This window comes from Myiozetetes cayanensis, unplaced genomic scaffold (assembly GCF_022539395.1).
Source record: "Myiozetetes cayanensis isolate MyiCay16 unplaced genomic scaffold, myiCay2020 scf5-8, whole genome shotgun sequence".
Classification (NCBI taxonomy): Eukaryota; Metazoa; Chordata; class Aves; order Passeriformes; family Tyrannidae; genus Myiozetetes; species Myiozetetes cayanensis.
The window spans coordinates 59,819,174-59,845,122 of NW_026087742.1; the positions used below are offsets into that span (position 1 = coordinate 59,819,174).

At 41.8% G+C, this 25,949-nt stretch overlaps 2 protein-coding genes across 3 annotated transcripts in view; one reads left to right on the forward strand and one right to left on the reverse strand.

Annotated features, from left to right (window-relative positions):
• The window catches only part of LCP1 (lymphocyte cytosolic protein 1), a 51,212-nt gene extending 44,229 nt beyond the window's left edge, over nucleotides 1-6,983 (reverse strand). Inside the window, exon 1 of one of the 2 annotated variants that reach the window (XM_050334062.1) lies at nucleotides 6,931-6,983. The gene's annotated coding sequence lies outside the window, so the exon portion shown is untranslated. Of the gene's footprint in view, nucleotides 1-4,178; nucleotides 4,199-6,930 lie in introns of those variants that run through there. The other variant, XM_050334063.1, reaches the window with a different exon arrangement.
• Nucleotides 6,984-10,110: 3,127 nt separating this feature from the next.
• LRRC63 (leucine rich repeat containing 63) lies at nucleotides 10,111-20,369 on the forward strand. Its single transcript, XM_050332162.1, is given in 8 exon segments — nucleotides 10,111-10,198; nucleotides 14,929-15,201; nucleotides 15,529-15,621; nucleotides 16,394-16,403; nucleotides 18,454-18,535; nucleotides 19,296-19,410; nucleotides 19,413-19,533; nucleotides 20,189-20,369. Coding segments are annotated over 8 exon segments (963 nt in total).
• Nucleotides 20,370-25,949: the final 5,580 nt, after the last annotated feature.

The window sequence follows — 25,949 nt, forward strand, 5'->3', positions numbered from 1 at the left end:
TTTGGATATGCTTGAAAAGTTGTTTTCTCACCTATGTGTGTAGCATTCACACAAAATTACTAGGGCTCATTGGTATATCACAGCATTAAGACTGCAGTGCCTTTCTAACAGAATGAATGCCAAAAATGAAAAGAAGGAAGGGGAAGGGTGTTGTTTGTTTTTAAAAAATGTATTAATACTAACAACCCTTTTGATTCCTTCTGATACTAGAAACCAGATGTAAAAACTCTCAGTTACCCTGTTACTTACAGGAGATTGAAGGTGGGTCTAAAGGATCTCTGGTAAGGACATTTTCCCTCTCTGATTGACTATAAATTTTTTTCTGGGAAGTATCTGTCTTTAGGTATCTCTTTTATGACCAAGCAATCTCTTTTTGAGGCAAACAGACAACACAAGAACTGTGTTTGTAATATAAGAATAAAGAAACTGATTACTATCCCATCATGTTCAATATTTACAATTGTCAAGAAGCAAAATTTACAAAATAATATTTTCTCTTGCAGGACTTTATTTATTTGGCCCAAACGCCCTGTGCATACTGACAATGCATCCAATACTACCCAAAACCCAACAACTTTTGCAAATATCAGGCTTCCTACTGACATGCATATTCAAAGACAGCTTCTCTTTAAAGAGCTTATGGTTGATGATAGTTCTGAGACACTTTCACGAGCATGGGAGACCTTCAGTGGCTGACAACCACACCTCACCAGGAAGGGAGTAGCATGGTGTTTCTTTTTCTGCCCCATTGTCCCCTGGTACCATCTATCCATGTGATTCTATGTTATTACTGCACCACTTCATAGGCAGCAGATGCCCCCAGGCTCATCAACTGATGGCACCTTAGGTATCCCGCCCCAGGCACAGGGGAGCCTGTTCTCACATGCAGAGATGATTTCTTTAAAGGGTCAACCCCATTAGCCACTGTGACAAGGCATTTGGGCTTTGGGTACCTGGTGAGGGGGATGCTTTCCTCTGATTCTTGGCCTTTTAAGCAAGAGGAGTTCATCCAAGCTAGGAGTTATTCTGCCTAGCCTTACAACAGAGCAGTTAGTAAAGGTCCCTCCTGATGAGCTGGGTCCGAAAAAAGAGCTGTTAGGAGAAACTAAGGGGTTTTTTAAGAATGTTAAACTATTTCATTTTAATTCATACGCAAAAATAAATGCACTGATGCTGCTCATTTTGTATCCCTGCTCACGCTTCCTGTGTTAATCACAGTTCTAACTTTGCTCATTAAAGCCAAGCTGATCAAGTCACTAACATGCAAATGACCTCACTGTGCCAGAAAATGTAATTCAAGCTATTTCAATTTACTTTGTGTTCCTTTGCTGTTTTTTCTAACTCTGAGCAGAACCAGGTGAAATCTGAGATTCTAGAATGCCTGGACTTCTTAAACTGGGTAACCTGAATCTAAGTTTCACTTTGAAAACTCTGACCTGGATGCACAGGTGAAAAAACTGACACTCACATGTACATAAAGGCAGCAAACATATAGGGAGGGGAAGAAGAGAAAAATCACTTCTTTACCAAATGTCAGGCAAGCAAGGATTGTATAGGAAATTAACAGGGCAAAAGTGCTAGAAAAGTTTGCTGATAGTTGGTATAGATGCTGTTGAATTTAAAAGTAGGGTAAAAGATGTATAGTTAGAGATTTTGATTTATGGCATAAATTATTTATTTTCTTGTAAGTGCAAAGAAGCATTTGTCTGTAAGATACACTGAAATCTCATTTCTGGAGTCCTTCCCATAAGCAAAAGAAAAATTACATTGGCAACTTCCTAGAGTTAATCATTCAGGAACTGTTCTATATAAAAATCAGAGAATGTTCTCATGTTTCTTCAATTAATCATGAAAGAAAGAAGTTGCTTCTAAAGACACTATTTTTAGGTATGTTTTCAGTGATTCCATTTGAGAGTTCTGCTTCAGAGCAGACACTGGTGTTTGTTTCCTTGTTAACTAACATGATGACCATATAAAACTATATATATATAAAAAAGACAGTAACTGGCTTTTTTTTTTTTTTTTCCCCACTCAATTCCTCTCTTAGCCAGTAACACTGGCTCTCTTTTACCCGTACACATGAGACAATGAAACTTTTTCGGTTTATTTTTCTTCCCTGAGAGGGATAGGCAATTCAATCCCGGTGTGGCACCAGGCATTTCTAAAAAGTTAACAAAACTGCTTTCATTTCAATGTTGGGCAACAAAACAGCATGGTGACAAGAACTATAATGAGGAAAAAAAATCCACTATGATAAGAAATTCAGCTATTTCTGTCTAGGGGAACAAAAACATTTTGTAAAGTACCCAGTTCTCTGAAACAAATATTTTTTACTACTCCATTTACAGTGCTTTATCTTTGGGGAAATCAGTTCCAGAACTTTGCTGACTTCCTTTTCCAGAAGTTTTGGACTTTCTGATTTAAGACTGATGTAAATGGCATGTGCTGCCACACTGCTGTCACAAATGCACTTGGACTCTACAGTTTTAACCATGCTTTTCCATCTTGTGGTACACAGTTTAAGACTGTGTATATGTTGGTTGGATGGGAACTCTGGAGTTCACCTACCCAAATGTCACACTCTGTGGGTTAGATTAAAATTCAGTGCTACAAGGAAGGAAACTTTCCTGACATAAAAACATGCTCACAGTCCACTTTCTGCAGGAAAAGGGCTTTGCAAGAACAAAATGAAATATGTTGACCTTCTTCTGAGATTTTCTTTAACAAAAAAACACTGCAAAACAACTTCAGTGGCTTCCTGAAACAGTAGTAGTCAAGGGCACACATTCACAATCTATTAAAGGTTCTACTAGCACCAAAATATCACAACAGGAAAGGAAGAGTAAATATTGAAGGTTCAATAATGAAAACTAACAAAAAATTACATAACATAAATTTCAAACTAGGGAAATATGTTAAATATTGATTCAGAGTAAAACCCTAGGAAAAAGAAGTATAAGGATGATCGCAATATAAACAGATTAAATATGACTAGAGTAGATTAAAAAACTAAATCAGGCTTATTCAGAATGCTGATTAAGTGGGCTGCTTTCTTCCCATAAGAAATAAAGGGACTATCAGTCTTCCCGTGAGACAGGAAATGAGTGCACTGAAAACACTAAGGTTCGGGTCACTAGGTAAAGGAGAAAGGAAACGAGGAAGCCTACAGACTGCAGATGTGTACATAGGGAATATTCCCCTCCCTAACACTGAACATCCAACTTAGACTTTTAAGCCTGTGCGCAGTGGGACCAACTTCAGGGCTCTTGAGAGATGTCTGGGTCAGGGGCTCTGCTCACAGGCACCACAGGGAGAGTCTGAAAAAAGCAAAATACTGAGAGAAAAACAGTAGTGTTTTCTTTCCAGAGTCCACGATCAATTTAGAAATCTATCCTTCAAGTCCAACTTGTAATACTATTACCAATTTGTGAATCTTCCAGATGCGTGCTCCCTATGTTGACAATACTAAAGGTCAGTAGGAGGACTAGCAGCATTTCTTCTTCATGAAATTTGTTCCATTTGGTAACCCACACTGTTACAGCTGGTACTCAGAACTGAAACATGGATTCTCTAGTAACAAGGAAGAGACTATAATTTCTGATGAATTATTGTGTTTTCCTGAGAAAAACCTGCAGGTTATCTGTAAAATATATAAATACATAAATAAATAAATAAGTCTGGTTATTTAGTAATAGTACAGGTTACTTATGTGCATGCAAACAGCAAAAGACATTTGGCTCTGATTTCCTCCCTTCAATCTCCCAGCATATGCTCCCACAAAACCCTGTCCATGGTTCCTCACTGCTCCTTTCTCTGATTTTGAATGGATGATCAGAGGGCATGAGTTTTCTGAGGGCTTATTCTTTATCAAGGGCTACCTGAAGTGTGAGTTGCACATGGGAAAATTCAGGAATTGCAGACCTCTCATAGAGATGGTGATGGGATGTGAGGGAGAAAGCATTAGTGGTGTGGAAGCAGTGCATGATATGGTAGTGTGGTAAAGGAAGTCTCATGTGAGTTTCATCTTGTTTTCTAACTCAGGAATAACATGTATAGCATACTCCATTGTTGGACAGCCACTATTGTGGACATTCTCACTCACAATTAGTACATCTTAACCATTGTTAAAGGAATAGAGGTGATAATTTTGGAAGCAGCTGACAGAAGCATCATCCTACCAGTAACCCAAGACAGATCTCTGATGGAGATCAGTGACAGACACTGCTGGGGACCTGGGCCACAGACTCTCCCATGTGTCTTGTCACACCATCCAGCTGCTCTCATGGCCCCTGCCATCACTGTGGGAAGTGTCTGGAAGAGAAAATGGAAAATGGCTCCTTTCCCATCAGGGAAAACTCACACAAGGCCTCTGAGTGAGTTTTAAGCACAGCTCTTGTAACTCTCTTTTACGCTGAAACAAACACAGGCCTTGATCTTGCAAACACAAAGGCCACCTTATCCCTCTTAATTGAAAAAAGAAAAAAAACAATCCCATTGCTGCTTGCAAAAGTTTTGCCAGAAATACCTATAAGACAAAAATGTCATCCTCCTTGTAAAATACAGAATGGAAAACTTCCTCAGGAGAGGAAGCCTAAGTCACACTCCTGTATTTGATGAGTAGACTTTTCAGTCTGGGATCCACATAATCCCTTAGCTCTGGCCCATACAGACACTCAGACACAGCTGCAGAGCCAGGAGTTGGCACTGCAGGAAAGGTTTCCCCTGCTGCCCCTGCCAGGGGGTACCTGGCAGGACTTGGCTCAGCCCAAGCCCAAACCTGATCAAGCCCAAGCCCAGGACCATTATATGCTGTACCTGGGCTGACCCAATGTCCCACCTACCAAATGCCTGGCTTCCTGCATATTGGTGAAACTAATAACCCTGCTCAAGTTACTGTTCTGGTGAAGAAAACTTTAAAATATGGCAAGGGTTTGTCAGATTATCCCTACTTCCAGTCATAAAATTCTACATATATCTCCAAGGGAATTCTGCAACCCATCATTTCGCTGCCAGTGGCAGGAACGTAACGCAAAACACTTCAGCAGGGAGATTCTGGTATCCTGCAGGTATCCTCCTAGCCTTCCTCAGGGTGTCATGTTCACTGCATATGCCTACGAGAAACCAAGGGACTCGGGAGCATGTCCGGGCTCCCAGGTTTGGACACTCACCCTGGCTGTACCCTAACTCCAAATGCAAAGGCAAGCACGAACACCCCCATTCCACCTCCCAGTGGGCAGTAAGGTGTCCTGCCAGCCCTGAGCACCACGCAGTGAGGGGCTGCACCACGGTGCAGACACAACCATTGCAAAGATGGTGACACCAGCGGCCCTGCCCAGAAGTGCTCACAGCCTAACAGGGCAGAGCTGCAGTTCCACGTGGCACACACGTAACGTGTATTTGTTTGCTGTGACATTTTGCTTTGAATCTCGCACCGCTAAGCACAAAAGCCAATGATAAAATAAATCACTGGGGCACAATATTGATTCTTGAATGATGATTACATTAAAAAAAAAAAAAAGTAAGTGCTTTGGTGTGTTACATAAATAATTCCCCTCTGGCATCTATTATGCATGTTGCAACCATACCTTTAATTTCATTTATGCAGCTTTTTTGAGGAAAGGCATCCAAATTTTTCCCTCAGCCTATTCCACTCACTTTACGAAGTGAAGTACGTGCAAAGAAAGAGGACAAGCAGAGAAAAGAGAAGGAAATTGATTGCTGCCAGCCTGGTAGGGAAACGCTAACCTTGCAGGCAGGAGACAAACAGCAGAGTCATCTGCAACATGCAAACCAGCTTCTTCATTTCCATAGTGAGGCAAAGGAAATGCCCTTCAGATATTTGCAAAACTATTACAGTGATAAAGAAGTTGTCTTTAGTGGGACCCTGTGTACAAAGACAAATTTAAAAAATAAACACTAAGACTAAATGTATCAGCTAAGCAGTTTCTGACAGAGGAAACTATTCTGGGTGGTCAGTGTTGTTGTAACACAGATGCAGACTACTCATCAGTCCCTAAATGCAACCTCAAGAGAATATTTTCAGCTACCAGAGATACCAAAACTGCCTCCACTTCAGTATCCCACCCCTGCCCTCTCCAGTCCCTCTCCTATAGCATATTTCTAAGTCATTCTCAAAACACTTTGTATCCAGACAAGATTTCCATCACACTTGATCAAACGGGGCTTGCTCGAATGAGGACTGTGGTGTCGGACCTATGTCTCAAAGTAATTATATTTCCGAGGTTAATTTGAAGAGGTTTGGCGCAGCTCGACCCAGTTCGCACGGAGAAGCACCAGCTTTACACCTGCTATCCCATCCGGCACAGCCAGCGGCACTGCTGCGGCAGGGCAGAGCGTGAAACCAGGAGCAGGGAGCCCCGGGTCCACCGCTCCGATCCTGTCCGCTCCCCGCGCACGGCTCCGCATCCGCACCCGCACCCGCGTCCTCAGCCGCGCACCGCACCCCGCGTCCCCTGCGATGCCCGGCTGGACCGCCGCCGCCACTCCCGCACCGCTCCCCGCAGCGGGAAGAGTCACCGCCGGGATTCCCGCACCGCTCCCCCGGTCCCGCGCCGGGAAGGGTCACTGCCGGCACTCCGGCACGGCTCCCCTCGGTCCCGGAGGGAGAAGGCTCACTGCCGGGATTCCCGCACCGCTCCCTCCTGTCCCGCAGCGGAGACAGTCACCGCCCGCCTGGCGTCCACTCTCCCCGGGCCCTCCCTGTCGGGCGACGGGGAATCCGTTTAATTGTGACTTTAATTTTAATTTATTTTTTTTTCCTGTAAGCACAGAGTGGAAAACAATAATAACAGCAATAACAATAATAACAACAACAAAAATAACAGTAACAGTAACAATGATGATGGTGATGATAAAACCCACCGTCATCATCTACTCCACCTATCAATGACAATTAAAGAGAATAGTTACCAGCGAGGAGCGGCGCAGCAACAGGCGATGCCGGCAGCGGAGTTGATTGGGGGGTGGGGTGGGGGGTGGGCGCGCTGCCGCTGCCGCAGCCCCTCCGCCCGCTCCCACGGGCGCCGCCGCCCGTGCCCCGCCTGTCCCCCGCCCGGGAACGCCCCAGGACACGCCCCTCCACCGGGAGCCGTGTGGCTACGCTGGGCAGTCGCTGTATTGCTCAATAAAATATGTATTTTAAGGGTACCTCTGTAACGAGTTTATGCTTTAAGCCGAAACACAGAACAGATGCTTCTTCCCCAGCAGCGTTAACGTGGGTTGGTTTTTGTGGGTTTTTTTTGGTGTGTTTTTTGTTTGTTTGTTTGTTTATACTGTGCAGCTGAAAGTTCCAGATATTTTGCCATGGTTAGAGTAGAATACAACTGTATCCAAGTTCCTCTGGATCTGCATATAAAGTCTCTCTGTGCCACTCTTCATGATATGTTTGTTGTGAATTCGTTCCCCCTGCCACTCTCTCCCACCTTCAGACCCTGACTTTGGTCTCCTCCCACAGCAAGGAGAATTGGCAGGGTTCATCACAGACACATCCTTCCTTTGTTGCTGTATCCTTCACCAGGCTGAATTTCCTCACTACGAGTGTTCTTCTTCCCTTCTGCAGCACTGGTAAGTCTTGCTGTCTCAACTGTCTGGAGCCGTGAACTAGATTACACCTACAGTAGTGACTACAGCCATATTTTTGTGGCCATAGACTTTATATTTCTCTGTTCTGCTTTCATTTTGACTTTTTCCAAGAAACTCACCAAGTGTAATGGTCAATTTTATCTCATGAGAAAATCATGTTCCCTCTCCCTTTGACTTGCTTTTATCTTTTCTGTCTCTTGTAGCTTGTACAACTCTACTTTTCTTCACTTCCAGAAGCACTAGGGTTTCTTGTCTGCGTGGCATTTGCTGTACTCCCCCACTGAGACTCCTGCTTTTGTTCTTATCAACCCTGCTCATCTCCATAACTTCAGGTTTCCTCTTGTGCTTTCACCTCTTTCCCTGTCTCTGAATCAATTGAATGTGCCATGTACACTCACTATCAGGAATTCTTTCACTCCACTTCCACCCTAGGCCTTTGTTTCTTTCCATTCTGTTCTTCTGCCAGGAATTTTGCAGGCACTGCTCTTCTAGGCACTGATAATTTCTTCCTAACCAAATCTGCGAACATTTCTCAACATCTTTGATCTGTCAGCCAGTTTCAATAGAGGTTACCTATAAATGAGAGAAAACAAGAACACTTATCTTTAGATGTGTGCCCTGATCAGGTGTGTACTCTATGTCTTGGTTTTTTTTATCAATGTTGGAAAGAGGCCCAGAGGTTGCCTAGAAGGGTTGTGGTGTCTCCACCTTTGCGTACAGCTCTGAGTAACATGCTCAGACCTCATAGTCAGCCCTGCTGTGAGCAGGAGTTTGGACTAGAGACAGCCTGGAGTATCTTCCAAGAATGCAGTGATCCATGAGGCAGATGCCAGAACCCTTATCTTGAAGAGTAAAAGACTGGAATGCTAAGATGCAGTGTATCACCAGGGAAGTTATTTGGTTTATGGAGCGTTTTGTTCCTGTTCTTCAAGCTCAACTTCTTTGGCTTTTTTTAAGAAGCTTTTCACTGGAGGAGGGAGGAGAGTTATTGTTATTGGGTTGTTTGGTGTCTGGTTGGGTTTTTTTAAATATTATATATATTATATATAACATTATACATTACACATATATATTATATTATATAATTTCTATATAATATATAAATTATATATAATATATATACTCTCTATATTATATATTCTTCCTCCTATGCCTCCAGTTTATTGCAAGGTTACTGTCCCCATCCTCTGGTTAACATTGTGTCATGGTATCTCATCCTGTTGCAATATTTGCCCATTTATTCAAACTCACTGTCCTTATAATTGAACTCCAGGTTTTCTTTTCAATCTTCCCCTGTTTCTCCCTTTCTCCAACCCCTTGTTTAATTGCCATTCAAGTCCATTAGGTAAGTTTCAAATCTGAACTCATTTCTGCTTATAGGCTTCAGGACTGTCTTTGGTTTTTTTGATCACAGTTTTATATAATGCTACTCTTCATTTAAATTAATCTTGTCCACATGAAAAATTGCACCAAAGTCTCAAGTTTATCTACTTTCAAATTAAATTACTGAAAAAAGTTTTGCCTGGAGATGTCCCTGCTTCTAGCTGTGTGTACAGTTTTCTTAACTTCGTAAATCTTTCTGTGAGACATTAGCTTCCTGATGGCACTTTCAGTTTCTCTTCAGTCATCTTCTTCAGTGTTTTCCCTTTTCTGTTTTCTTTCTGATTTCCAGTTCTTTAGGACTGAGTATTTATACTGTGTGATGTTGTATATATTTAGCCCTACAAGGAAAAAAATATATGACTAACAAACTCTGCAATTTAGGATGTAGATAATCTTCAAAACTACTGTGAATCAGAGATTTGCTAAAATTGACTACTATTTAGAGAATTTCTGAAACCAAATCAGAGAGTCTTTGATTAAAATCAGTGCCATTGTATACATTTGTAAACTAATAGAAAACTAGAAAGAAGCATAAATTTGCTACTTGCAGACTTGGCCTTTTACAAGGGTTAACAGTTGCTCTTATTAAATCTGCTTATCCAGCAAAAAACTGTTTCTGGGGAGCTTTCAGAGCTTTCGAGGTTGACATGGGGCATTTCTGTATTTTACTGTTCCTCCTTTGGCTCAGACATTAAAAACCCTAATTGCCTTACCTTTTGTGACAGAGGTCGTAGAATTATAAAATCCTAGAATCATAGAATATCCTGAGTTGGGAGGGACCCCAACTCATGGTGCTGCACAGGACCACCCCAAGTGCTGAAAAACGTTCTTTAATGAAAGCACTTGAAGTCAATAGAATAGACCTCTGTGTGTGTGTGACTGATTTATTTCCTGAAACAATGATGATAAATAGGAAAACTGTTGAATCAGTCAGTAAGAGAAAAAATACCCTTTTTGGCCTCTTCTAATGTTTTGTGACTTTTATCAACTGATTTATCTAAGCAGACATTTATAGCTCAGCACCTTAAACTAGAGGTGACTATTTCTTTTGTTTTGCATTGTAAGATTTTTTCTGATTTTTGAAATGTCTTCAGTCATCCATCAGGAACAAAGGATAAGCAGGAAATGGTTGAGCAGCCAAAACCGTTTCATAGACCTCTGCCTCCTAAGCTACTGTCTAAACTGTCTGTGCCAAGGGAGAACGCTGAGAAAGGTAAACCTCACAAAGACAGTTCCTATAGTGCATGGGTAAAAATTCCATGTGTTCTCTAAAATTAACACAGAAGAAAATAGATTGGCAGTTAAGTTACTAGTGCAAAGCAGAGTAAATGAGACTGCAGTGTGACCCACATGACCTTCATCTCTTTGGGATGCTCTTCTTGTAAATAGGGGAAGAGTCTTCTGGACAGGTCCTGGAAGCTGAGTCTTCCACCTATCAGACTTGAATACAACCCACTGGATAACAGAGGCATTCCCCCTAGCTCATCAAAACACATGAGAGATAACATGGAAAGCTGCTGGAATCAAAAAAAAATTAAATTAGATCACGTGGAGTCAGACCACAGGGGAAGTGAGATGCAACCTGGATTCAGAAAAAAAAGAAAAAATTTATGTTTTGGTGGATGGTCCTGCTCTTCTCAGAATATACATCCCTGTGAAAAGGTGTATCTTGGCTTATATTATTTTACATTCATCAGGGATTTCTAATTAAAACAAAGGACTTGCCATGCACTATGCTTCAGAAAAAAAAGGGCAGTCTGTGTGCCTATATATGTGAATGAAAAGCTTTTTCCAGTTTATATAAAGTAGCTATTGATTAAATATTTAAGGACTAACCTTTAAAAATAAATGTGTAAAACAACAACATGATCTATAATCAAAACATATTTAACCTAAGTAATACAAAAATAAGATGGAAACTAGGCGCCACCCCTGAAAACAGATGTGTAGAAAAGGACCCTGGCATATGTACAGGTTCACTGACTTCTCTCAACATTCTGTCAAGCCCCAGAATCTGCTGCAGAAGAATAGCATACAGAAAACTTACAATGTTTTTTTTCTTGGATCAGCACAGTGGAACAAAGTTACAGCATGAAAAAACAATGCTGTCCCTTTGAACTGAGTTAAAGAGGCCAAATCAAGTTTTGTTTTTTCTCCATTTAGCTTCTGTAATTCTATAGAAGTATTTAAATAGCTAAAACTCCTCAATATTCAAATAGTCAATAAAGCAGGCAAAGAGAAAGAAAATAAATTAGAATAATTTTTATTATGTTTGAGTGAAATGGTAATTTGAATTTTCATTTTATTAGAATACTGTCATACTGTATTTCTTATCATCATTATGTAATATTAAATTAGAAGGAATAACAATAATATGTTAAAAGTAATACCTTTATAACAGTATGAAAAATAGTAAAGAAAATTCAGTTAGAGAAGTAAAGTTGAAAAGTCAGATAATACAATTATTGTTCCTTTGATATTATTAAGCCCTTCTGAATATTAGTTTGAAAGGCTGGTAAAATCTGTTTCTATACAATACAGTTCCAGTCTGGTGCTGCCCAAACCGATGTAAATATTTCTGGCTCACTAGCAGAGCTGTGTTTCAATGATTTAAACCATTTTAAAAATTATAGATAAACCTTTTATCCTGAAACAAAATTCTATTGTGATGGCTCTTGTTGCAGTAGTACTTATTAGTGATGAATGCTATTTATAGATTGTGTATTTGTACGGTAAACATGACAAAAATCTAAGAGCTCACTTTGAAGTTTGTTCAAGGATCATTTTCTCCAAATGTGACTATCACAGCTGAAAGACATTTATACAGCAGCATGTCCACTGATCAGCTAGCAACACTTCATCAGTGGTAATTCCCTAATTTTGTGCTTCATGAAGTGTGAGACTGAAACCTAAGAGCAGAAGCCCTGGGCTAGAAAAAAAAAATAGTGACATGTGGTCTAAGTGTCTTTTCCCCACAGGGGAGTGTAGAAAGTGAGGATGTAACAAAATTAAGTTGATTGAAAAGGCAGCAGAAATGTCACGGAGGTGAACAGTGCCCAGCTGAGGCACAGAAAGCTGCCAGCCACTGTGGTGAATCAAGAAAACCAAGGAGATACGCCAATGGCCCCAGCTTTCTTTGAGAACTGAGTTGTAGCAGAGAGCTATAGTGACTTCTCCCTCAGCAGGCCCATGGAAACGAATCTCACTAGCAGAAGGAGCAGAGCACAAACCTTGTGGAAATGAACAGGCTAAATAAAGGATAATTTACTAAGTATTTCTTTGTTGATGAAAATGTTCAGGTCTAACTGACTGCTGGCTGCAGTACTGTTCAGAAACTGGGGACTAGCTAAGGAATCAACGGTCCTCCAGAATGAGGTCTTTGGAGATAGCCCTGGTAGCAAAGTCCAAAATCCAGTTTTAGTGTGAGGTGTATGAAATGAACCTTTGATACATTTAGTTTCCATGGCACAGTTTTGGTAGGAAGGGTGTCTTCTGTGAGAAGCTTCCAGAAGCTTCCCCCATGTCCAGCAGAGTCAATGCCAGCTGGCTCCAAGATGGACCTGCCAATGGCCAAGGCTGAGCCCATCAGCAACAGTGGTAGCACCTGTGGGACAGCAGATGTAAGAAGGGAAAAAAACATTATTGCACAGAAGCAATTGTAGCCAGAGATGAAATGACTGAGAACACCTGAGAGAAACAGCCCTGCAGACACCAAGGTCAGTGAAGTAGGAGGAGGTGATCCAGGTGCTGGAGCACAGATTCCCCAATAGCCTGTGGTGAAGACCATGGTGAGGTAGCTGTGCCCTTGCAGCCTATGGGAAGTTCTCATGTTGGAGAGGTGTGTGGAGAACTCTCCCATGGGAGAGACCCACACTGGAGCAGGGGAAGAGTGCAGAGTCCCAAGGAGAAAGGAGCATCAGAGACAGTGAGACAACTGACCACAACCTCCATTCCCCATCCTCCTCCGCCACAGAGGGGGAGGAGAGAGAGAAATCAGGAGTGAAGTTAAGCCCAGAAAGAAGGCAGGTGTGAGGGTAAGGTGCTTTAAGATTTTGGTTTTTTTTCTCATTACTCTACTGTGATTCAATTGATAATAAATTCAGTTAATTTCCCCAAGTTGATTCTGTTTTCCACCCAATGGTAACTGTTGAATGATCTCTCCTTGTCCTTATCTAGACCTAGAAGGCTGTCATTATATTTTTGCTCTCTGTCTAGCCCAAGGAATGGCAGCATGGCTTTGGTGGGCAGCTGGTACACAGCCAAGGTCAACCCACCTTGTGGGTGTGGTGTAGGACACTAGGGCTTGGTGCCAGCTGTTGCATTAAGGATATCAAAATCTAGCAGAAAATAAAGCCCCTTGAACTCTCCAGCTGGTCCTCAAAGATCAGAGGGGCTGGGTGTGGCTGGGCTTAATTTCTGATTATAGCAAATTTGGCACTACCAGCCTGGTCAAGTTCAATAAGAACTTGTATGATCCAGATTCAAAACCAGTGCAGTTCATTGAAGCAAGAGGAAAGCAGGTTCAGAATTAAACATATATATAATATATCTGCTCCAACACAGTTGAAGATGCAAAGCTCACCTAAGCATCCCTTCAGGGAGGAGGAGAGACATAGTCCAGTCCAGAGCAGGCAGAGGTTCTTCCCCTTCTCCTTCTCCCCATGTCTCATAATATAATTTTGGCCCCTCTTGATAAGGTAGAACAAATTCTTACTGTAAGTGGGGTTTTGGTAGCTGTGATCATACATGTAAGGCATGTTAACTTTTCATTTGCCTTCTTAGGGTGTGAAAGTCTATATGCAAATTTGGCTTAATGAGAGTCTTGGTTAATTTTGGTCAGGATTTACAGTCAACACAGGAGGTAGAATAAACACTTTGATCATTGGCCACATGCTGAGGTGTCAATAAAGGCTGTCTGATCTTCACCAGAGGATCTGTGCATGCATCTTTGTCTCCTTAACAGACCAGATCTGCAATAAGACTTGTTATACAGTGGTGTGAGTGCTCTTTGTGCCTCACTGAAACAACATCAGGCTGTGAGGCCTCTGCTTTACTACAAATATTGTCCCGTTGTTAGCCCTTGCTTGAGCCAGGTTCAAGGTAAGCTAGGGGTCCAGCTTATGTTTGTCACAATCAGCCTCATCAATTCTTCGTAGATTTAAGGCGTGTCTGACAGTTTGACATTATGCACCCCATGACCACAGTCACACAAGCAACACCTATAAAGGGCACGAGAAATTCTGTGAAATGCCCGATCTACAGTCACTGTTGGGACAATTTTTAGAAGCTGATTCCCTTGTTCCTTTCACAGTCCGATCACAACTGACCTCACTATCGTCATCACACTTTAAACATGCCCCTTCCGTGGTGCTTTTTTCCTATGGAATCTGCGCCAATTGCCTTTCCCATTCAGTAGGATTAGCATGAGGTTTAAGTGATACAGTGAACACTATAAAGCACACAGGGCAACACTCACCAAAGGAGCCCCATCTACTAGAAAGATGAAAGGTGAAAGATCACGTGTCATTGGCACGTGGCTCCTTGCAAATGGATTCAAGATCCCTAAAGAGGGACTTGTCAGTGATACAAATGGCCGTATTTCACACACAGTAGAACAAACTGCTCATTCATTCTTCATTAAACTCACAAGGTGCCTCTGAAAACCTGCCCTTTCTGTCCTGCTCTTCTACTATCCAGCTCTTCTACTGCATACTTCACATCATTCAAAACGGTGTGTAGGTGAACTGCGTTTGTGTTGAAAGAGAAAAGACTAATGTATTTTGCAATTGGCAGCACTGAGATACTCAGTCTTAATTGTTGGTGCATTTTCTCTGAACAGGAAAAATCCGTATAGGACATGGAGAATTTGTCACATAGTCTTTTCCTCAAAAACGATGCCAGAGCATGCCTCATTATAAGTGTCCTTTTTTCTCTTGTTTTCAGCAGGAGGGATTTTTGGACAATATCAAACTAGGGCAATAAAGAGCACAAATTATGAAAATGGAAAAAAAGAGTCTGGCAGTGCTCAAGGGCAAGTCAGGCAGACAGATGCTTCCCTCAGCAATGAGCACGGATTCCACAGTCCCTTGAAAATCCAGCCTAAAGATACACCCCAGTCTGTTCATCAGATTTGCCACAGTCAAACACAAATCCAGCTCAAAGAGCTATTTCTTCAGACTCAGTTGCAGCCTGGCAATACACAAACTGTTTGTCCACGTTTGTTCTTGCCTTGCATGTTTCCAGCATAGATATGCCTATCTCCTTAATCAGGATATGGGCAAACACATTTCTAGCCCAAAGCTACAGGTTTGCCTGACCTAAAGAGAGGTTTGATACTCTCTGAAGCCAGTTTCCCGACAGTGAAAATGGAGCAGAATGATGATAGAAAGTTCCCAGGTCTAGTTCGTACGAATAACAACCCTGCATACTGGTCTTCACCAGGCATAAATGCAAGCATTCCTGTCCACCCAGGCAGCAAAATGTCAAACCAGCTACTTTGTATGGTGCTGACATAACTTGGATTGAATTACACTTTCACAATAGGTGTAGTGCTGAGCAAGTGCCATGAAAATTATGCAGAATGCACCAGGAAGAAGATGAGACATAGTAAAAGTACAGAGGAAATGGCAAAAGAAGGTGAGACAAAAGAAAGAAGAAATATACAATGGAGAACTTAGGCAAGCGTACCACAGGAAAAAAGCATGTAAATCAGTTACCCCACATTTACACTAATATTAAGTTTCAATCATTAATTTTTAGTTTTAAATCATTCTAAGCACTTCTTTTTCATGCAGTGACAGCCTAAGAAATACAGGATCATTTTTCTGTTGACAAGGTTACAATTCCAAAAGATACTTTGAATGAAAGCTGCTACTGACTCTTAATCACAGCAACATGAGTAAAGCATCTTTAAAAGATATACCTGAAGGCTAAAAGCAATTTTCTGCTACAAGAAGTGACACAACATTTCCACTTGGGACCTTGACATCAGTTTTTCCTCAGACTGTCTTGTTCATACTACATCTCTTGATTGTTTCACAGCTACTGGTGAGAATGTCTGCGTTGGATTTTCATTTTTGCTGGCAGTGCTTTTCATCTTTAGAATCACATGTTGTAGATGTTTGTTTACACAAAGAAAGATTTTCATTTGGGTTTTTAATTTTAATAAAATATAGACAATCCTGTCTTACTCTGACTGTAGTCATCTCTTACTACCCTGGTACTTCAGCACTGACGCATTGTTTTTCTTGCAAAATGGATGCCAGGGATCTAAGAAAATTCTAAACTCCACTAAAGTGTATAAATTATATTTCTTTCATTATATGAATCATTATTTGCGTTAATCTACCTATTTATTATAACTTGGACTTTATTGGAACACTTAGATTTAGATTCGATATTACTACAGGTATTGATAGGTAATGTATGTTATCTAGGTATACTTCAATGTATATCTGTCATGAAAATGATTGTCTGGTTTACACAGAACTAGATGCCAGATTATATACACTAAAGTGCATGTGGAATTATATGTGACAATAGTTAAATACTATCTCAGCATCTATGTAGTTTAACCAGACTTGTCTATCTCGCATTGGCCTTTTTAGCCATCAGCGCACTTGTAGCAAGCGTGGGTAGAGCCCCTCTCAAATCTTCATTCACGAAGCCTAGCCGTGATGATGATGATGATGCATGATGTAATAATAATAATAATATAATAATAATATGCATAAGCAGTGCTCTTCTATCAAAGTTTGTAAAAAATTTCCTAGATTAGAAATGAAAGAAAGAATTTAATAAAAGAACGACAAAATGAAAGATAATTTCTCTGCCTGGGCTCTGGAGATGTTTTGGATTGCGTGTTTGGATGGTTTGGATCCTCTCTAGAGGATAATTATAGTCCAGATTTTGACTAGGCTTCTTGAGTAAATATATCCAATATGCGTTAGAAAGGTTACAAAGGGAAGTCTAACACAGTTGGAACAACATGGGAGAGTGGGACAAAAAGAAAATGCAAGCCAAAAATAACAGAGTTTAGAGACAGCCACAGAATTGGGCCATTTACTTCATCACACAATTAGGAAAGCCTGAACCAGGGCACTGACAAGAGTGAGATGACCTTGCTGCTCTCGGAGCTTGTGTGTCAGTGCCTGTACTCTATTACGTGTTGGTTTCCTGATCATCTATATTGCAAAAATATTCATTCATCCCCAGTTTTTCTTCACATGAGCAAACAGCTTCCTCTAAAATAAAACTCTACTGTAGTGCTGTGGGTGGTTCATGCAGATTCCCAGCCTGCGAAGTAGTACAGACAAGACTGCATATGGCTTGTCCCCTTTTGCCATATTAATTGAATGATATAGGACCTGTCATCCTCTACCCTCTTGTATGTTATTGTACACACTGTAGGCTTCAGGAAGTGTCCTCCCTTTATTTTAGACTCTCTAATGTAAAAAAACATCCTACTGTGCAGAATAATACTTATGCATGAAAGCAAAGAAAATATTGGTGGCTGAGCAGAGTGAGTACTGGTGGATTAGACTGAACATGACCCAGCAATATGTGATAGCAGCCCAGAAATCCATGTATCCTGGGCTGCACCAAAAGCATCATGGACAGCAGGTTGAGGGAGGTGATTCTGCGCCTCAGAGTCTTCTCTCCTGAGTCCCCAAGTGGAGTACTGTGTCCAGCTTTGGCTGCCCCCAAAATAAGAAGGACATTGTCCTGGAGCCGGTCCAGAGGAGGCTACAAAGATGATCAGAGAAATGGAATGCCTCTCCTATAAGGAAGAGCTGAGAGAATTGGGGTTTTTCATCCTGGAGAAGAGAAGGCTCCAGGGAGACCTTATAGTAGCCTTCCAGTACCTCAAGGGGCTACAGGAAAGATAGGGACAAACTTTTTAGCAGGGCCTGTTGCAATAGCACAAGGGGTAATGTTTTCAAACTAAAAGAGGGCAGATTTAGGTTAGCTATAAGGAAGAAATTTCTTACCATGGTTTCTCCTGATCAGGCCCAGGACTGTGTCTGCCTGGGCAAAGGCTATCCTTGGATGACTTAGGGTTGTATTTGCAGGCTTGGAGGGAGTTCTGGAGGTCATCTACTCCAAAGCCCGTCTCAGAGCAGCACCAGTTCAGACCTTTGGTTGTCTCCCTTAGGAGCACTGGGCTCTTGACCTAAGGAGATAAACCAATATTTTTCAAACTTTTAAAAATGTGATCCTTTCCCTCCACCTTTCCGACTCACTATCTGTATGGACCCAACCATTTAAGACCATAAAAAGTAGATAAGTGACTTAAAAATTAAGGTCCTTCTACCAGTCAAACCCCTTTTTTGAAAACCTTCACTACTCCTTTTGTGACCTAAGCTGCAGAGCTGGACTAGATGACCTCCAGAGGTCCCCTTCAGCCTAAATTATTCTGAGTCCAGCTGTTGTGTTTCTAATTCATCATTCTATTTTCTTTCTTTGTAGGTTGTTTTTATTAGAAAATCTCTAGTGTCTGGATGCTGCCTATAATGACATTAGCTTTATTCCTAGTGACATCAAGAACCTCATATGTATAAACAACATAAAATGAAAACAGACTTGTACATCAAAATGGTGTGGGCCACACTTGGATATTAATTGTGTCACTGAATATATTGGGAATATTCACTGCACCCTCCCTCGCTCTTCTTAATCCTGTCCTATGTGAAGGTCTCATTTAAACAAAACCAGTAGATGATAATTGCATACCAGAAATATCTGTGGATAGTGTAGAGCCAGCCACTTTTTGCAAGCATCTTGTTGGTAGCTTTAAGTTGAATATCCCCATGCAAAATACGGTCATTCCCTCATTTGAGCCATACATGTCCACATACTCCTGATGGTTGTTTGTATCATAAGGAAAGAGAAACTTTAATTCCAAACCATATGTTGTTATTTTCAAACAGTGTGAAGTGCTGGTGAGATAAGAATTAAAACATGAACACACCAAATAGAAACTGTAGAAAAGGAATTATTCATACACGAGATAGTGTTGCTCTTTGTTAACCTTAGTGTTGATGTTGTCTGTGTACAGGTCTAATGCATTCAGATACACACACCCCTGTCCCTCTAGTTAACCCAGGTATCTAAATTATCATTGGAAAAATCTTGTATGTACAATTGTGTCTAGAATGTAAAGTGCACTGTGAGAAACACATAGCATTTTTTATGTACAGCTTGGTTTATTAGTTCATCAAATGGGACTTAGGACATTATATAACTGTGGTCAAGTTGGCTGTGGATGCACTGTGAAGAGCGTATAAATGCCTAGTGGTCCCTAAAACTACTGAAAACTGAAATGTCTGAACCCTGAAGAGAACCAACTGTCTGCATTGCCATTTAGGGTATTGAAACTTCCACTAAAATTCCTCAGAACAGAAAATAACTTCATTCACCCCTTGTTCTGAAAGAAAAGATTCAGAATTAGCTTCAGAAGTTCACTCATCTGGCTGCCCTTTGTTTCTCCAGAAATAATCTAAAGGGAAGATACCTACACAACACGGAAGATATTAGAAGATTGCATGAGTAATACAGGAGTACGTCCCATTTCCTTGCTTGCTCCCCCAAGGAATATTGTGAGCAAGAAATATGCATAGATGACTCCTAATCAGTAATTGTACAAGTATTTGGAGAGTCCACTCTTTCACTTGAAATAATGTTGATCAAGCCTGCTATTAAATTATATGGGGTATATCATGGTTTCCAGGCAGCTATGCTCAGTTCAGATTTACACTGCCACCTGTCCTCCAGCTTCATGTTGTGGCTATGCATCAAACCAGTCTGTTTGGAAGGGTGATTGACCTGAAGCTCATGGCTGAGACAAAAAATTTATCAGCTCCATTTCTGGGAACTGCAGGATCATTTTCTTCCCTCTATCTTCACCTCATTCTAGTGTACAGTACATCTTTCTCTTTTTGATGTATCTGTCTGCTTCTTCCCCATGGGAACCATGCAGACTGTGCATTAAGACTAGAGTAATTACTTCTTTGCAATGGTGTGGGCCTCTGCTAAAGTGCAGCTGAAGAAGTTTAAGCACCTTCTCCACTGATGAACTGCAGTAATTTTGAGGCCAGCTAGTTTCTTTAATCTGCATTTATGAGAAGGTTGAGCTGCTGTGGCTGTGTATATAATCTCAGAATGATGATGCAAAGTTTTTGTCCCAGTTTCTTCCCCAATGTAGTTTCACTGTCTGTGATTGCTGCAGTGGACCTTGGTATGGAAAAGTACTGTGACACATCTGACATTACAGGAACATACTTAAATTTGGAAGACTTCCCCTTTGTTTCCATGCATACCCATCATTATGCCATAGAAACCTCATCTCTCAGACTGTCTTGACTCCAGTACTTTGTGGAAAGTGATCTGGATTGAAGCAGAGGAACTATGAATGGGATAAAATAGTCAAGAAATACAAGATCTCATGCTATGTTATGTTATTCTGTTGGACAACCTAAGACTCAGCTGGAGTGATGAGATCAGTGCTTTCAGCTCTGAATGGTCTGTTTCATATCAGTGAATATGTAGTTGGGTCAGAATGAAAGGCAGACTCATCCCTATGTAAAATCAATGAAGTTATGTGCTGATCCTTTGCTTCCTCCAGTGTTACCTGGAGAGGGGTCAGATTATTTCTCTCTGCTAGCATTATGTCATTTTACATCGTAAGACTTCACGTTGCTTTTTAAAAAAAAAAAAAAAAAAGGATAAGTTTATTCTTGGACTACAAATCACTTACAGAACCTATTTGTCAAAACTGCAACATTTTTGCAAGCTATAGAAGGTCTTGTCAATAAATCTTGGTATTTTTTGTGAATACTTTTTTTTATTTTACTATGGGAAATAAAACATATTTTTAATGAGTGGCGGTATCCAAATCTGAAATGCCTGATGTTTTTTTCTAAACACAAAACCCGCAAACAAACAAAACCCCATTGCCTAAGTGACTTGATGACGAAGACAGCCTGCAACAAAACTGGGATCAGAGCTCCAGCTTCTGACTTGTTACCCCTTAACCACAGTACTGCTCAGTAAGGGCTTAGCTGATGCTTTGTATTGTTTCCCACATAGTACAGTTACTAGTGATACAATATACAAACACAGTGAAACACAATTGCTGGTTTAATTTTAAAAAATAAAAACCCCAACCCCTGATTTTATTATAATTCATTTAACAAGACAGATACAGAATTATTAAGTGTGACAGATTTTCGTATCTTTTGGTTAAATTACAGAAATCCAGCATTTTTTCACAGCTACAGTTGAAGGGTTTTGTTCTAATCTCTGTAACAAACACTGTACTTTTGCCTATTCCAAAGCAAACACTTCCTATATTGAAGGATTCTTGTGACAGATCTGTAACAGATTTTGGACCGTGATGCACTGAAGCCAGTGTCTGAGATTTCCCTGGCTGTGGAACACCCACAACTACAATCTGGACGGAACAGGAGAAAGGGACTTTCCAGTATGGCCCTGTGGGGCTATCCCAAGCCTGGTGTTTTCACAGCCTTCATTTGGAAGCGCCTTGGATTTGTTGTGTGTCTTAGGAGTCACTCAATATTGTTTGACTTGAGGTTGGAAAGTCTGGAAACGGCTTTTTACAGATGTTGTACATACAGTACCATAAAGGCAGGTGGGACTCTGAGACAGAGGAGGGAAATGCTGAGGGAGAGATGAAAAATTATTGACACAGGTCTTCTTTGTATCCAAGCACTCCTGTGGGCAGATGGACACCTGTGCCCCAGTGAAAGGAACGCAGTATTTGTCCCAAAATAATTGCTGGTTGAATTGCATCAGTAGGATCAAGGACAGAGCCCAACACACAGGCCTCCTGCTTCTATGAGCATTGGGCTGCAAAGGCCTTCTGCTGACTTCTTGCTCTGACCCTATGAATATTGCATGCCTGATGACAGCTATGTAGCTGTAGTAGCCCCCCCTTTCTCTCCCCACCATTGCTGCTGCTTTCCACAGCATATCACTTTATTCCTATTGACTTGTGGCTGGTGAGCTCTCCTGCAGCAAAGTTATAAGTAGTGAAACCGCTTCAGGACTCAGTCACAGATTCCTTCCTTTTCGCCTCCCGGGAAGTGCTCCAACCTCTGCTCAGTTGGGCAGGCACAGCTTCCTTTTTCCCTTCCTCCTCATCAATCTCAAGTGAACTCAGTGTTGTCCTTGTGTGGTTCCTACAGAACAGTAACCCATCTATGTGTGCAGCAGTGAGCCTTCAGGTGCCTCGGGGAGCTACAAGGAGAATTTAGGTGACTGTGGACAAAGACCAAGCCAAGATGCTGCTGTGCTTCACTCTGTTAATACATCTGAAATCATGTTTCTGTGGAGCTGAAGGATGGAAGTAACTTGGTGACTCTTTCTCCACTCCACTCCACTAATCATAGTGAAAAACTCAACTACTCATTTCTGCTGGGATTTTAACTGAGGTCAGTTAATCTCTGTACAAGAACTCAGGTACAGGCTGCCAGAAATGGGGGTAGACAGCAGTGGGGACTGGGAGTGAAACTAGAGAAACTTAAATGTAGAAGCAGAAATGGATGTTGCAGAAAGAGAACTGAAAGAGGGAATTCAGAGGTTAAGCAAAACTCACGGATATCACAGTGAAGAGGGAAGATTTAAGAAGTTTATGCAAATGATAATAAGCATTATTCAAACACAGAAAACAGGGCAATGTGTCACTTGCATAAAGATTGCCACTGGCTAAGTGTTAAAGCTTCACATACAGAGGACAAAATTGATCTAGACACCACAGCAATTTCAATGCCTACCATGGAGCAGATAGCCTGAACAACCACTCCATCATTTTGAGAGGAGCAGGAAAGCAAAAGGTCCGTGGTTAAGAAGGAAGAGAGATTTTTCTTCAAAGTTGTTTGGGACTGATGTATTCCAGAAGATTTGTGCACACTGAAGAGCCCACGGCTGAAATTCAAAAATAATCCAGGAACTAGCAAGATGCCCAGTAAAATTAACAGCAACCTTTGGCTTTCTCTCACCTGTTCCTGCCTGCTCATGGTGAGGAAAATGAACTCTGGCACTGGAGAGTACAGTAGGTGCTTCTGCAAGGTGGGATGCAGGTGTAGATAAACACGGACACGTGTGACCTCCTGTGCTCTGGGCTCAAAGCTGGCTGGCAGAGGAGGAGCTGTGAGCTGCAGTTACATTGTCTTCCATGCAAATTTGTAGTAGTAGTAGTAGTAGTAGTTGTAGTAGCAGTAGTAGCAGCAGCAGTATCTCAAGAGCTGCACTCCTTCACTCTCTGGCTTCCAAGTGAGAGTTGGGCTGTGCCAGACACATGGAGGAACCTCTATGTGTCAGTTCCTGCCTGAATAGATATGCCTTTAAGGACCAATAGTCCTGTGTCTTCCAAAGAAAAAATGTTCACTAATATTGAGCTGCTAGGGGTATCTAGGGATAACTTTAAGCAATTTCTTCCATTATTTTAGGAATGGCTGTAAAGCTTCCCAGGACTAATTAATAGGAAGTGTTTCCAGACTGAAAGAGCTCCAAAAGCATTCAGGATTTCTGGCCCAGATTCCCAGCCTATCTGCCAGGCTCCAGGGGCAGAGGGATGTACTTTGCATTGCTAACCTGGCAGCAGCAGGGAGAGTTGGCATTCAGTATGTCTTTCACAAAACATGAATAATAAAAGGAGTCAAGGGAATATAGGAATAGAAGTGGGCAAACTTGGAGAAGTGAGAATGAGGTGCCAGAGCTGGATACAAACACACGCCGCAGCTGTGTTCTGCAGCCGCGAAAACTGCAGGGGCTGCGGGCATTGCTTCCAGCTGGTGAGCCTTTGCTCACCTCCAGCCTGGGGTGGCTCTGCAGGCGCACCTTTGGAACAGAGAGCAGCACGAACACAGCAATACAGCATTGCTGAGGTCAGCAGTCTGGGTTCTTCCCCTGGTTCCGGGCAGGATTTGCAGTTTATGTGGCTACGACTACAGTGAGGTGTGTTTGCCCAGAATGGTGGTGGTGTCCCAGAGATTTCTGTACCCTCCCGATGCTGCAGCGCAGCTGCGTACAGCCAGCCCCCTCTAGTGGCACTTGTCTCGTAAAATTCTGATGGTTTGTGAAACTGCGCTCGGACTTTTTGTTTATTTTATACGTTCAGCATGGTGTGACGAGATAGTGACACAGAATCACAGATTCATAGGGGTTTAAACTGTTTGAATCGCCTACAGTCTCTCTTACCCTGCAGAGCAAGGCATACTGAGCAAGTCACCTTCTGAAGTATCTGTGATGGAGTGAAATGAAAATTATGATCAAGCTGTTTAAATATGAACGGAGGTTCTGCTTGGGAATACACAGTTTTTAAGTTCAACACTAATGATTCTATCATCTCCTCTGTGAAATTCTTCAAACCTCATTTGCTTTCCTCTTCATCCAGATCAGTTCCAAACACACCTTTAAACGTAAAGCGTTAGAGGAGATCCACTCCCTAAAACTACATTTGAGTATTTTACTAGCAGTATTTATTTCAGTGTTACTTGAGGCATCTGACCCACATTCTGAACCACAGGCATCATATTTTACATGTGATGGGCTACATACAGAGGTCATGCTTACACAGCTCCTCAGAAGAAGGGAGAAGATTAAAATTACAGCCAGTTTGTGCTGGGGACCCAAATTTGATCTTCCCAGTAACTCAGGATTTTGAAATGGTGTACTCTGGAGGCAGAGGATGAAGGTTTGGTGACGTTAGAAGTTTATTTATCTCTTGTTTTATCAGAAGACCACTAAATACATAATTCTGGCTTTCACGTTGTGTTTAGATAGTGTATAAATTACTTATTACTAGGTGATGAATACACAGCATTCTTGCTTCTCAAATGTGGCCTGATTTGAGACAAGACATAATTTAGCCAAAGTTAATGTTTGAATTTCTTGATGGTTTTGCGTTGGGCCCTGCTCCTATAAACACGTGTATGTGTGTGTGCGTGTGTGTGTGCATGTAAAAGGAGGTGTGTGTGTGGACCTACCTGTACATGCAGGAAGGGTTAGAGGGGAAGGAACCTTTTTGTTGAAAGTCCTTTCTCAATTCACTTCCCTGGTCAGCTGAAATGTGGCTCAAGGGTAAAGGTAATAAGGCTAATGTAGCAAGACACCCCAAGAGCTCTTCCCTTTGCAGGCAGAGGATAAGGTGGCTGTGAGAGACATACACCCGTGCACTGATTTTGCACAGCCAGAGGGGAAGATATGGGCCACAGCATAATAACTGACTGCATGCCCTCTCCCATTGTTTTCAGAGGAAAAGCCAATGATTGAATGATTGAGGACTGTGTACTGCATCTCTTGGCCATGTGGCTGCACCTGTGGCATTTTGTACCTGTAAAATACAGACTAGGCCAACACACAGGGCTGGCTGATGGACCAGCTCAAGCATGCGGTGCGGCTGCCTAGCCCATTCTGGAATGTGCCCTCCTCCCAGGAAGCAACATTTGCTGTAGCCCGATTCTGAGTTAGGCAAGCACAGGAAAGATGTGTGTGCAGGGGGTGTGAAGGGAAGCTTACAACAGGAAAAACTGCAACCATCTGTCCTTAACAGCACTGGGCTGTTGCCCCATCAGATCTACAAAACTCCCAAGAGACTTGCTCCTGCTGTTCCACATGTTTGCTTTGCACTCTTATCTGCTCCCTGTTTTGTCTTCTCACTGAGCTAAGCACACTTGGTTATTCCTGTCATCCACAACAGCCCAGCCTCCTGTGCCATCTACACTGTCTCTCGGAGTCCAGCTGCGCAAGCATCTTGCACCTCTCACAATGAGAGGAAAACTGAGGTTTCTGCTTTATTGATTGAGGCTTTGGGAAAGGGAGGTGAACAGATACAAGTCACTGCTCTCCTCATTCTTCCTGCTTATGAAGTGTGCCAAAATCCCTTTGAAGGTCAAGGCACATCTTTCTGACCAACATATGAAACACACCCCTCTTCATTCCTT